The 13395-nt window shown below is 47.5% G+C and overlaps 1 protein-coding gene across 1 annotated transcript in view; it reads right to left on the bottom strand.

Moving 5' to 3' along the window:
* LOC119097267 (agrin) overlaps nt 1-13395 on the bottom strand; it is a gene marked incomplete in the record, with an annotated part of 155057 nt that overhangs the window by 91262 nt on the left and 50400 nt on the right. Inside the window, 1 exon segment of the mRNA XM_037220316.1 lies at nt 3119-3151. Coding sequence (XP_037076211.1) covers nt 3119-3151 — 33 coding nt within the window.

Genomic DNA, 13395 nt, shown 5'->3' with positions numbered 1-13395 from the left:
CTCTGTGGTGGCTGGTATTACGCCGTCGGGATGACAATGGAGCACCCGGCGCCCTCGCGCTCCACACGTCACGTCAAGAAGTGCTGTGTTCCGGTGCCGTCTCCGGCGCGGAGATGGCCACTCCGGCGGCGTGGCGGCGGCAGGCGGAGATGGCGACTCCGGCGGCGGAGATGGCGGCTCCGGCAGGCGGAGATGGCTACTCCGGCGGCGTGGCGGCGGCAGGCGGAGATGGCGGCTCCGGCGGCGGAGATGGCAGCTCCGGCAGGCGGAGATGGCGACTCCGGCGGCGCGGCGGCGGCAGGCGGAGATGGCTACTCCGGCGGCGTGGCGGCGGCAGGCGGAGATGGCGACTCCGGCGGCGCGGCGGCGGCAGGCGGCCTCCGTGCCCGGCCGTGATCTCAAGCCGACTTCTCGACCCGATCAATGTTGGGGCCACAGACGATGGATGGTCTGAGACGGGGGCAGGGGTGTGAACTGCATTCATTTGGGGCTCAGAGTGGCTGTCGGGCCATCCGACAGTGCCGTTCAGCCCAGTCGTCCAATCTTCAGTCGCGAATAGGTACGCAGACGGACCAGCCAGCGGCTAGAACGTCCGCTGACAGTCTTGTGATACACGTCTTGGTTCTGCTTCAGCGAAATCGATTCCGTCGCTGAATCAGAGTGTGTCGAGTCAATCCCGTCTCTGACGTCGCGTTAGGCCAGTGTAATATTGAGTCCGTCCTGATTTCGACTCCAATTGCATGTCATTGCATCAGGAAAGGCACACATTATGTCGTTATCTCGTACACTTTTGCAATGCACTCTAATTATTGTTTCATGTAAGCTGGTTGGGAAAGGTTGTCTGAATTAAAGCTCATTCGGAATGGACGATAACAAGGGAGCAGATGCTGTTGTGGAAAGCGTCGAAACATGTACATTTGGTATTATTCACCTATATCTTTATCGCGTTCAACGACCATTTCTTGGGTATATGCCGTTCAGTTCCAAGATATAATCGATCGAGCTGCAAAAGAAACCGTAGGCATGGAAGTAAACAAATGTCTTATAATGTCAAGTGCTTATCGTCACGCTCCAGCGGCACCTGCCAGTATAATACCATACCATCTACACATCCAGAGTCCAAACAGGCCAGTGGACCAAACCCGCCCCCACCCGCCATGCGTCAAGAATCGACACAAGCCACGAGAGAACTTCTGCATGGGACTGGTGACCCGCCGACGAGACGAGGTCTTGCCCCAGGACCAGCTGAGACCAACGCCAGGACCAGTTGGTCTCAGGACCAACCAGGACCAGCGGAGCCACTGGTCACATGGAGGACGCGGCATCTGGACCGCACTTCAGATTACCTTTCAAGCCCCTGCTGCCGGTGTGTCTGGCTACCCGGTGGTGCCGGCGGCTGCCCTCCCCCTCCCCCATCCATCGACGCCGGCCGGTCGACCGCTGCTGGGTCAGCGGAGTGTAGCCGTTTCTCGGGGGTGGCGCTGGGGCCGCCAGAATGTGGGGTTCAGTGGTACCCGCTGCCGCCCAGGGACCGACCAACGAATCGGCAAGCTGCTCACTAGTCTCTCCTCTCTCTCTCTCTCTCTCTCTCTCTCTCTCTCTCTCTCTCTCTCTCTCTCTCTCTCTCTCTCTCTCTCTCTCTCTCTCTCTCTCTCTCTCTCTCTCTCTCTCTCTCTCTCTCTCTCTCTCTCTCTCTCTCTCTCTCTCTCTCTCTCTCTCTCTCTCTCTCTCTCTCTCTCTCTCTCTCCTCTCTCTCTCTCTCTCTCTCTCTCTCTCTCTCTCTCTCTCTCTCTCTCTCTCTCTCTCTCCCTCTCTCTCTCTCTCTCTCTCTCTCTCTCTCTCTCTCTCTCTCTCTCTCTCTCTCTCTCTCTCTCTCTCTCTCTTTACCAGGCGTATTCCGGACAAAGGATCGCACAGCAGAGGTTTATGCAGTTTACAAAATCTTCAAATGCACATGGAAATTGCGATAACTCAGGGTAAACGAAAGCACTATTCTCAACCAAAAACCCATACAAAAAGGAAAAAGAAAAGTCGTTTGCACGGTTATCACCAAACAATTATGTGATAGGTGTTGTCCTAATGAGTGAAACCCATAACATAGCATATACCCTTGTCGCAGGCACATCGCGCCCTACTACACCGCTGTCATCATGCACTTAGTTTATGAATAGGTTTTTTTTTCTTTCGTCTGCGTTAGTGCAAATGCACACTGGGGTCTCAAAAACCTATTTTTGAATGCGTGTCTAAATGTGCGTTCACGCAAAGTCGATGTCACTGGTCTAGGCCCAACCATGTGCATTGTAGTTACGCTTTCCTGTTTATTTTGTGCATGTGTACGTAATGGATAAGATGAGCTTGACTTTATCAGCGCACCTTGCTCCACAGACAGAATTTCAAACAAATTCGGACTGCAGCGTCTTCAGAAGTGTTAATTATGCAGGAGCGCTAACGTTGTTTACTCAAAGGGAAGCTCCGCAATAACAATCTGAAGGCAATATCCGCTGGGGACGGAGATGAATGAAACCGAATTGGCTTGGTCGATATTCCGTCTTCCTATGGCAGCCAGCATAACTCTCATCAGTTTGGCACTGTCAACCGAATTTCGGAATTCGTCGTCACAAAACCTGTCACTGGGGTGAAACAGCAGAACATAGGGAAATACATTCAATAATAAAAAAGGATGCAAACACTACAACAAACAAAACCGTGTTTTATACCAGTGTGCGTGAAAAGTAGCGTATGTATTTGGCATCCAGTCCGCGTATGATAAATTAATCATTTTTTTAAGCAAAACAGAATGCCAAAACATTAAGAATGACCTCTGTCTCTGTCTCTGTCTCCGTCTCTGTCTCTGTCTCTGCCTCTCTCTCTCTCTCTCTCTCTCTCTCTCTCTCTCTCTCTCTCTCTCTCTCTCTCTCTCTCTCTCTCTCTCTCTCTCTCTCTCTCTCTCTCTCTCTCTCTCTCTCTTCCTGAAAACATCTTTTAAACCAAAGCTCGTCAACATCCGTGGGAAGGGCGATTTGTGCTGTCATTTCTACATAGCATTCGAGCAACTATTTTGATCATAAAACCGTTTCATATCTTACACTGCGTTCGCTCTCCCTCTTTGCGAACTAACCTTTGATCGTGCTACGGGACTCCAGCGGCAGATCTGAAACAGAAAGTATTTGGTTAGCGCTCATACTTTTTATTCAGGCCGAGACATTGGTGCATTTCGAACCCGAGACAACCAGACTGCATCTAGAGTAAATCATTGCAGCAATATTTCACAGTAAACAAGACAGTTTCGCCCCTTTCAGAGGCATCAGAACATTTTTCAGAAGATATAGGATTATCGGGCACATCCATGGCACTAAGTCAACCAATGGCTTTCGTCGTACTATCCTCTCACCACATGTTTGCGAGCGGCCACTCACTCCCGCACAACCATTCAATGCGCATTCTAAGCCACTATCGCTGTGTCTTCAGAGACACCACAGAGGTCTCACCCGACAAAGTGTATTTAACCCAAACCTGTGGTAGCCTCACTTCGTCCACGGGGGACTAACGTGGCGCCGTAAATATTTTATAAACACGCAAAGCAGCCCAAGGTCTATTGACTTTTAATAAGACCTTGTTCTGAGGCGAATAAGCCTGAGCTCAACCGTGAATCTTTGCATGCAACAGCCACGCAGCCAGCCAGTCTGGTAAATATGTTCCGAAAATACGGGTAATTTTCATGTTTAACCGGGTACAAGCATAAGTTACTTGTTCTGTCTATGTTGTCAGCCTATTTTGCTGATGCTGATGACGGAAAGTCATGTGTCAAACCAATATTCTTCAAAACTATGATTTTATCAAACTGCCATCATGTCTGATTAAAAAACTATTTGAAATCATGAGCCATTTAAGAAATTGCAAGTGAAGATAGCAGTGCATGATGTATATGTTAACAATAAGATAACTTTTGAGGGAGGGCAAGATAAGATAAGTTGAGAGATGCTAAATAATGACAGACGTGATTGATGTCATTTAGATGGTACCGAAACATAAGCGAACAGGACCCACCGCCTTTGGGAAGTCATGCAAAGATGGCTGGGGGAGTCGGGCTCGAGCTTGCAACCCGTTTTTAAAACCATCTAATGTCTTGAGTAGGTTGAATCCGGCCGGTAAATATATGTACAGGCAAACTTTGGTGTTTAAGAAATATGTGCGCAGCACTCAAGGAATGTACCTACAACAGTAATCTAGCATCAGACGTGAAAACAATATTTCTCACACGCGTGCTTTTATCCGATGTGCCGGACGATGCAGATCCGACCCGACGTGCCGGACAACGATGCACGTTTATTGCGTTTTTGTTGCGTGCGTTGTACGTCTAATGTCCACAACAAACCTGCACTGTGACTTTGGTGCAACTGAACACATTTTAGTCTGCGAAATGCCTTTACTACGCTTCCGCCGGGTGCGATTCGTATACGTCCGCTTGCTATTGCGCAACAGACCGACCAGGTTTAGCAGACCAGATCTCTAAGAATGTCATGGCACAACTGACTTGGTAGTGTTTTTTTTCTTGTCACCGGCGTTAGTTAAGTCTTTCACGTGACTGACAGTAAATACCAGGTGGAAAGAAACACGTGTCCTGCTTTAATAAGCGCATGGCAGATCCCAGAACCACACAAGTGGTGTCATTAGAGCACAAGAACATAAGCATACGTTTTAATCATTTGACCCTGTATTATGTCAGTGCCTGAGCAAATACTGCACTCTTAACCAGACCCCTCACCACACACGCGACAGTGCGGCATGAACATGTTACGGGATGGCGAACAATTACCAGCACCGTTCACAGAAGCCAGCACAAAAGTTGCTATGCCAATGCAAATACAAGCAACATCGTTGATGCTAAAAAACCTGATAAAAAGTCGTAAAATCTGACATTGCTGATGTTCTGTGCCTTTGCTACAGTGAGCCAGCTAACCAATCCGGTTTTGGTCCGCAGTTTGGAGGTGATGTTTAATGGACCGACATTGCTCACATCGTTCCACCGTGCTGCAGGCCGGTGCTTGCTATTGGTTTTATGGTGCTGTGGCGCCGGCGTGATGCTAAGCAGCTGAAACGACAATTGTGCGCAATTGGAAGCAGTGTACTATTATTCGTTTTCTCTCACCACGCCATCGCAATGATATCCGCGCATGAGTTCCCCAGGGGAAGGCGCACTGAGTGTGATGTGCTATTTTGGTCGAGTGTGGTTTCCTGGCATGACTGCGGTGAAGTCAATGGACGTCGGGGAGGGGTTTGCGCAGGATTGTGCGTGGTAAACAGCGAACGCTGATGGTGTCACCTCGATTGACTGTTTTACTATCCGTTAGTAAGTAATCAGTGCCATGCCCTGGCTTTCCTGGTCGTAAAGGTCTTAACATTTTTCCCAGCTGAGTTCTTCAGCCTCTTCGAAATTTAAAAGTGTGCATGTCCATTATCACTTGAAACAGGATGCGAACCGCTGCCGACACTGCAACGTCGCAGAAATACACCGCCTGTTTAAACATGACCGTGCCCATATGCCATAGTGAAGTACAAGAAAATGTTTGAGGAATTGTTTCTCTTGTTCGAGAGGATTTCATGGCAGTGCAATCAGTCGTTTCAAAAAAAGTAGACCCGCCGGGAGCGTGACTGCCCGGGATGAGCTAGGGCGGACTAGGTGGCCGACATTAAGGAAGTGCTCCGCATTTATATGGGGTTTTAAACTGAAATAACCATTATGAGTACCGGTCCTGTTCACAATCCTGCCCTTTTTAAGACTTAAGCCCATCCAGTTTCTGAGCTAAACGCCCCTGAAAATGGGGAATGTACATCGGGTAGGGTATTTCAAAGTCACGTTGGCATTCTTGAGGCCATTGTAACGTTATTCAAATCCTCTCATTCCACGAACCGTGCTGCGATCAAGGCCAAGGGAAATATAATTGTCGAGGCGTTCATATCTGGCTATCGTGGGTGTGATTTCCAGATATCACTCCCGTCATTGGCTCTCAATCGATATTTTGCGAGGCACGGTAACGCAATCAAATCGTAACGCACTGAGGAGCATATTTGCTCAGCAGAATGTTGTGCTGTCTGGAGAACTCTTTTCCACTTAAAAAGTATACAACTAGATGTAAGTGAGCTTATTTCATCACAGGTGATGCTTACTTCAAGACCCTCAAATGTGAAACATTCTCTTTCCGAACAGCACGACGTAGCCACGCCATATTTTAACTAGTTACATATTATTGAACAGCGGATCCCTCCATTTAAACATTTTACATGTTCACAGCAAGGTCACTGACCTACGGCAGGTCAAGTCAGGCCATGGATTAAAAGAAGATAATTTCTAAGGAATCCTTCAATCTGATGGAACACCGGAGTGTTAGCCAAAGCCGTGCATCTCCCCGTGACCTGGCGTCACGTATGAAGGTCTCACCAACGTCAAAACCGACCTGTTTTGGAATCTAGAGCTTACTGTATGGATAGTTTCTGGCGCTTATTTTGAATTTATTGATAATAGGAACCGCATTATACATATTCTACGGAAATCTGAAAGATTAGAATAGACCATTGGCATAAAAGATCCCCGGTCAACTTTCTGTTTCTGGAAATATACCACCTAGCGTAATCCTTGACGCTTATCCAAATGCAAAACCAAAAGCAGTCTAATCTCCTTTTGGTCACCATGGCCTTTAAAGGTCAAACAATGTCATTGGCGTTTTTGAGCGCCAGTGATCTTCTGCCTTCCACAGGTATCTAGGTGCCTGGTGCTTGCATGGGAAGAAGGTCTGGGGACACTTTGGACACCAGTCTGGAGTTTGACCTTGTTTGACTTTATTTGAGCCTAGGTTCATAGCCTAGGAACTTCAAATTTGAACAAAAGGAAGTTCATGTACAGGTCAATGGAACATGTAAATTCGGTGGATAAGCTTTTAGCCTCTGATACATAAGAGGGTAAAATTGCCCCCCCCCCCCCCCCGCCCTCCTCTTGTGCGAAGCGTATTCAACCGGCCATCCGGGCAAGTGCTAACGGTTAGTTTGCATTAACGTTCCAGGCCTGTGGATTCGCATATTAATACATTAAGGTTCAAGAAAGAACAGCATAGATTTTGTTCGTCGGTCACTATATAACCATAACATATCGCCACGTCTCAGCTCGACAAACGGCTAATTACTAGTTTGACTGTAAGCCAAGCACATATCAAATAATAAATATGGTAAGCTACTGATTCCACTGCAAAACACACCGATTATGTGCGGTAATAGAGTATGAAAACGGCAAACCTAGGATCAATTTAGGAAGTCATCCAATAATTTTAACTTAATTTTAGCTTGCATTTAGATGGACATTTTCTGTAGTCCTATTACGATTTCTCAAAGATAAAGTTTCAGCCATCACGATATCGTTGGCAGACACATCCGTCCAGGATATCGAGCGGTCAGAAATACTGTTGTGCGCCGAAATAGATCGCCGACAGATCTCGAATGGCTTAGAGCTGATGAACGATTCCAATTCAAGAGCTCGCGTTGTTTTCGTGCCAGTTAAGGGCACATTCCATCTCAGAATATCCTTACACTCAAATAGCTAGTCAGGGATGTTAGGAACGCGACGAAGCCTCACCGGTCACCAGCTGGGCCATCAAACTAACTTTTTCTGTACAGGCAAATCACGTCCGATAAGCACATTGTGCGTAGGATTTGCCTTCTGGCCACTCTCAAAGTTCATGGTCATACTTGTGATGATCATGATAAGGTCCACGATCTAAAGGACTTATCTGATCACGATGCGCTCTGCCACGCTGAGGCCGATTACTGGCGTCACAACGCCGAGGCACGTCATGCAGATCATAAAGATGATACAGGTCCATTAATATTAGCAAACACTTGCTTGGTGGGGCGGAGGGGGGGGGGGGGGCGGAGGACGATGCTACCTAACTGTCCGCATCCTGCATTTCAAACGTGATTTTTATGCATTTATGTTAGTCAAAAAATTATGCAGCTGAAATGGCGCATTATGTTACCGAAATTATCTAACAAGTCCAATGGCGTAATGTAACACATAGTCGGGGTATCCTCAATTTCAGTCAGCCGTCATTTCAACAAAGATACGGAAGGTATCAATCACTGTTCACCGGATAAAAGAGTAATAATAGCCTTATCTATGTGAATAATGTTCCTCGCAAATGCACTTAACAACTTACGTAAGATAGGAAGTAACATTCAGCTCACTAAGCCTTCCTCGGCTCATCACTGCACCTACAGGAGCATTTCCAGCAAACCAGCACAGGTCGTAAGAAGGCTGAGCTTCTTACTAGCCTTTGCCAAGATTATCACCCAACGGACAGCTGACACCATAAATTGCCCCAGAAATCAAGCGATTCATCTATGCGTATTGTTCGTTCCGGAAGGACCGACGAAAGCTCAGCAAATCAGTGCGCTGAGTGTTGACAATTCCGCTGATGGCGCTGCCAGTCTGTCCTCATTAACTATGACTTAGGGTCGCCCGAGCATCTCGTTAATCAACTGCCTGGCTGCCACTCACAGTTGCCCGTCCTGACACTGGGATTTGGGTCCACGCGAGCTCCAGCTTCAATGCACACAGTGAGCATCACTGGGGACGTGTCACGGTTCAAAACGATGGGGAACGGCTTCACTGTCTTTGGGGGTGTCTGGCGCCATAGCTTGTACTCCTGCTGTTGTTATTCGCATGAGTGGACGTTTGTTTGTACAGCGGGGACATATCTAGAAAGGATGCGCAAATCTCAAGTATCCCAAGACTCTACGGGTAGGACTTCATTGGAAAAAGGCTTAAAACGCTCCTTTCTTAAAAGGCCACCTGTTACCAAGTCACGAGCAGTTATTGCACCTGTTACCCACCCATACCCACGTTATAAAGTTCAGGTCGATGGTAAGTAAAGAGATTACGACAACTTTACTCTCATGCACACTCCTTTTGATCTCACAATTATAATAGTAACGTGAAAGAAACTAACTTAACCTACCGGTTACCTAATTAACCGGTCGGAGGCAAGTTGACTTTTTACTATGGTTTTTCGGGCACAGCTCAAAAACAGGCCATTTGGATGCTTTTAAAATTAGACCCAAGAAAACCTTGCCCGAGTTTCAGGTCAGCTTAAAATGGTATTTCTGTGTCTGATACACCCTTGTTGTGTCAGCCTTGTGGGGTACTAGTGGACCAATTTGAAACGGTGACTTGACCTGACCCGATTCTTGGAGGGGAAAAACATTCGCGATGCACTCCCAACAGTCTTAACGCTGACTTCTGTGCCCTCAATATCCTTACTGATGCATTAACACGTGTCCGAATAGCCGGTTAAATGCCCTGAGGTTGAGGGCATTTCGGGTGAGAGGTTAACTTGATCTCTTATGAAAGCCCACTGCGATCTGAAAAATAAGATAGAAACAAGGAATTCACAGGGTAGATCGACCTGTACACAAAATTTACTTGTGCCAAAATTTGTGATTTCTGCATTATGATCTTGAGGTCAAATGAGATCAAACAAGGTCAAACTCCAGACTGATATCTTAAGTGCCCCAAATTATCTCATGCAGCCGTCGTGAAGCTAGGTACCTGTCATAAATAAAAGTTCAACTAAGTCAATGACCTGGTTTGATCTTTATAAGGTCAGGAGGACCAGGTAGATAGGAGGATGCTTCTTTTTTCCTTTCGAATGAACGTCAGGGTTTACACTAGGCTTCCTGTATTTAAAGCAGAATGTTGACCTTAGTTATTTCAGATCACTAACCTAATCCGGTCATAAAAGCCCATGGAACATGTCTTTTCCAGTCCCTATCATTAACCAATTAAAAAAGAGCATTAAAAACTCCCCCATAATCCAAGTTATCAAGCACAATAGCCGATTGCTTTTGACTTTGTCCTGACCCTCATACCTGACCCCAGGTCAATGAAATTGCATATGATTTCAAATTAGATTGGTGTATTGCCTAAGAAACTATATCAGATAGGTGTAGCTTTGTCTAACACTCTGTTGTTGCATCCCATTGAAGGACTCCCTTGACCCTTCGCTGACTTCGCTGACAGCCATGGTCTGGCTTTAACCTGACGTAGGTCAACGACCTTGCAACTTATGTCTAGTGCTTTCATGAAAAATCAGCTTTTTAGCTCTCTACAGCTATGCAAAGCTTGGTGTGGCTACGCCACGCCATTCATAAATCGTAATGGAAAAACCTTCGTGGGGTCAGTTTAACCCTAACCGAGCACGTATCAACACATGCTTTAATTGCATCCATCCTAACGATTGTTTTTCCTTTCATGACCTCTGATGACCTCCTGTTTGACTTAAGATCAAACATTTGGCCAGCTTCTTTCATGATTTAACGAGACCTTCACATTGGTATCCTTGTTTTCCTAGTGCAACATCGTCTGGAAATTGGAGATCCTGGGGAAAGTCAACTCCCCCTCAGCCGGGCACGGTTGTCTCAGACCCCGGACGAGAGCAGGCGATACTAGAAGAAGCATAGCCAGAAATCTTTTGTGATATATCTCAAATGCATACCTGAGTCGTTTACTTTTTGCCCATCTGGCAGTCTCTCAGCGCTGTCCATCCGTACTCCATCATTATCTGACAGTTCGTAACCCAGTTCCTCTCTACTTTGGCGTAATCACAGCTCAGCTCACATCCCTCTCTCTCCCCCTCTGGCGTCACCTGACAGCTCGGAGCGCCTCAAACGTCCCCTTACAGCTCGAAGCCCTGTCTCTCCACCTCGGGCGTTACCTGATTATTCGAAGCCCGGTCCCTCCCCCTCCGGCGTCCCCCGACAACCTGAAGCCCCGTCGTCCCCGAGCCTTGCGTCACTGGCCAGCCCCTGCCCTGTCCCTCCCTGTTCCGGCGTCACCATTCCGGCTAATTGCAGCTCTGCGGACACGTTCGATCCCCGCGTCAAAACAGACGCGGTGCCGCAGCCGGTCGGGACAGACATCGATTGCGCTCGGGGGCGGCGCCGGCGGCGATGCCGGGGGCGATCGCGAGGCGGTCCGTCGGCCCCGGCCAGCACGGCGTGATAATCCGCCGTAATTACGGCTCGCGCCGGCGGACCGCGCCCGATCCGGGCCTCTGCTGTCGACGTTGAATATCCGACGGCAGTTAAGAGATCGGATTTGGAGCGGCGTCCGGGGCGTGATGCCGGGTGGTGAACAGTACGCCACATATCTGAGTGACACATTCCGGAGGGATTAAAGCAGACGTGGAATCGTTGGTAGCGCTGTTTTCTTAGATGGCATCCAGATTTAAGGGATTTTGTTTAAAATGTTGACCGATTTAAACGTGCTGCTGTAAGTGACTGTAACTGTTCAGCTGTAAGTAGCTGTTCCATACACTAAGCAACAGTATGTTTTCATAAAACTTACCAAAATCTTCGAAATAGTATCAATTCGTAGTTTGGAACTTTAAATGGTTTGCATGCAAACTCCCCTTACCCCACACACATCCGCACACAAACACACACTTGAGTCTTGTGACGAAGCTTGGCTTCTACTCGCGTTTCCATAAATTTTGTTGCCAACTGTTCACCATTTGAGGCGTAATAAAGGGATTTTTGGGCTTCAACAGTTCCACCATGGGCCACATTGGGATTGCAGTGCAGCACGTGAAGTACCAGTAAATGCAACGTAGTATTTATGACATAATATCACAACGCATTCAGATGAAGCCCTCTCCCTCTCCCTTATCACTTCCTCCACAACTGAAGAGTTTGCCTCTGCGCTGCATCGGTAAGTGTTGAAGATATGCGTTCACGCATCAGGCAATTTTCTTTTTTTAGCGGTGCTTGTTCAGCGAAATGGTCTCCATTCCTCTGCAACGGTTTAGAGGCATAATTCCAAAGACGCTAAAAAATAAAGGGATTTTACGACACACCACTCACGCTAAAACATCGTATATGTATCCTTAAAACAATGTTCTGAAAGATAACGCGAAATGGAAAGAGTGGCAACGTCATACTACCGTGCACCTCGCCCAACAAACCGAGCCACCAAGGTGCATCTGTGGCTGGGCTGGACTGCACAGTGCATACCCGAGTGTGCGCCCAATGACCAGACATTTTTCCATACACCCTTCCTGCATTTCACCAGCTCCAATGGGTTTACCGTGTCAAAACTTGCAATGTAATCATGTGAGCCCACATTTCGTACAGTTGCAATTCGATATGACCACTGCTAACGCTGTGGGCGGTAGTAATAAACATTAATGATGCACAAGATTGACGGACATCATGACTAGACAATATATATCCATAGGTACATTCCATAATTATACCACAACCACTGATGCAAGATGCAACGATGCGTTGTGTAATGACAGTACATCATGATAATGTATCATGACAGTTGGATGCTGCGCGTAATGACAATCTCACAATACTTGTCTTAAACTCTTCACGAAATATGGCGAATCCTCACAGACTACTGCGTTTATATTTACGCTTTCCACTGGACGGGGCATCAGGTTTGTAGTTAGAAACTCATCAGAGCAGTGTAGCAGACGCAGCGTAGCGCAGACGTGAAGCGCACCGATCCGCACGTGGCCGCGAGAGGGGTCGCCCCAGCCCGACCGGCCGTCTGCCGACAATTGGCGCATGCTGCTGTTTGTATCCCTGCCGACAATTGGAGCCTGCTGCTGTTTGTATCCCTGCCGACAATTGGAGCCTGCTGCTGTTTGTATCCCTGCCGATAATTGGCGCCTGCTGCTGTTTGTATCCCTGCCGATAATTGGCGCATGCTGCTGTTTGTATCCCTGCCGACAATTGGCGCATGCTGCTGTTTGTATCCCTGCCGACAATTGGCGCATGCTGCTGTTTGTATCCCTGCCGACAATTGGCGCATGCTGCTGTTTGCATCCCTGCCGACAATTGGCGTCTGTTGCTGTTTGTATCCCTGCCAATATCTACTGCTGGCCATGTGGTATGCCAATATCTACCTCTGGCCATGTGATATGAGACTTGAGTTGTCTCGTGCGATCCCGTAATAAACTGATCGGTGACGAGAAGTGACTTAAACACAGACTCGGACTTGGACTTAATTCCAAGCGGTTCGGCCACTGAAGACAAAAGCTCAGGCATGAAATCATGAGACGTGAAAATGTTTGGAATCGGGCTTCGACTTATATAGAGGAACACAGGGGACTCGGAACACATACTCACGCTTAATGCATCAGAACTCAGGCCTCGGACTTAAGCCTATGCACCCGCACACGGACCAGGACTCGAGCTTAGGTTTCACACTAAGACCTATGCCTGGAATCTAGTTATGCTTGGTTGCGGATCATTTGTCCCCATAGCACATCTGCTTATTGTGAGAAAGTTAATAGATAATTTAGGTTTTAAAATCCCAAATGTTGATAGAGCTGAGCTTAT

The sequence above is a fragment of the Pollicipes pollicipes genome, unplaced genomic scaffold (assembly GCF_011947565.3).
Source record: "Pollicipes pollicipes isolate AB1234 unplaced genomic scaffold, Ppol_2.1 Scaffold_4295;HRSCAF=5057_pilon_pilon_pilon, whole genome shotgun sequence".
NCBI lineage: Eukaryota > Metazoa > Arthropoda > Thecostraca > Pollicipedomorpha > Pollicipedidae > Pollicipes > Pollicipes pollicipes.
This window is presented reverse-complemented; position numbering and strand designations above follow the sequence as displayed.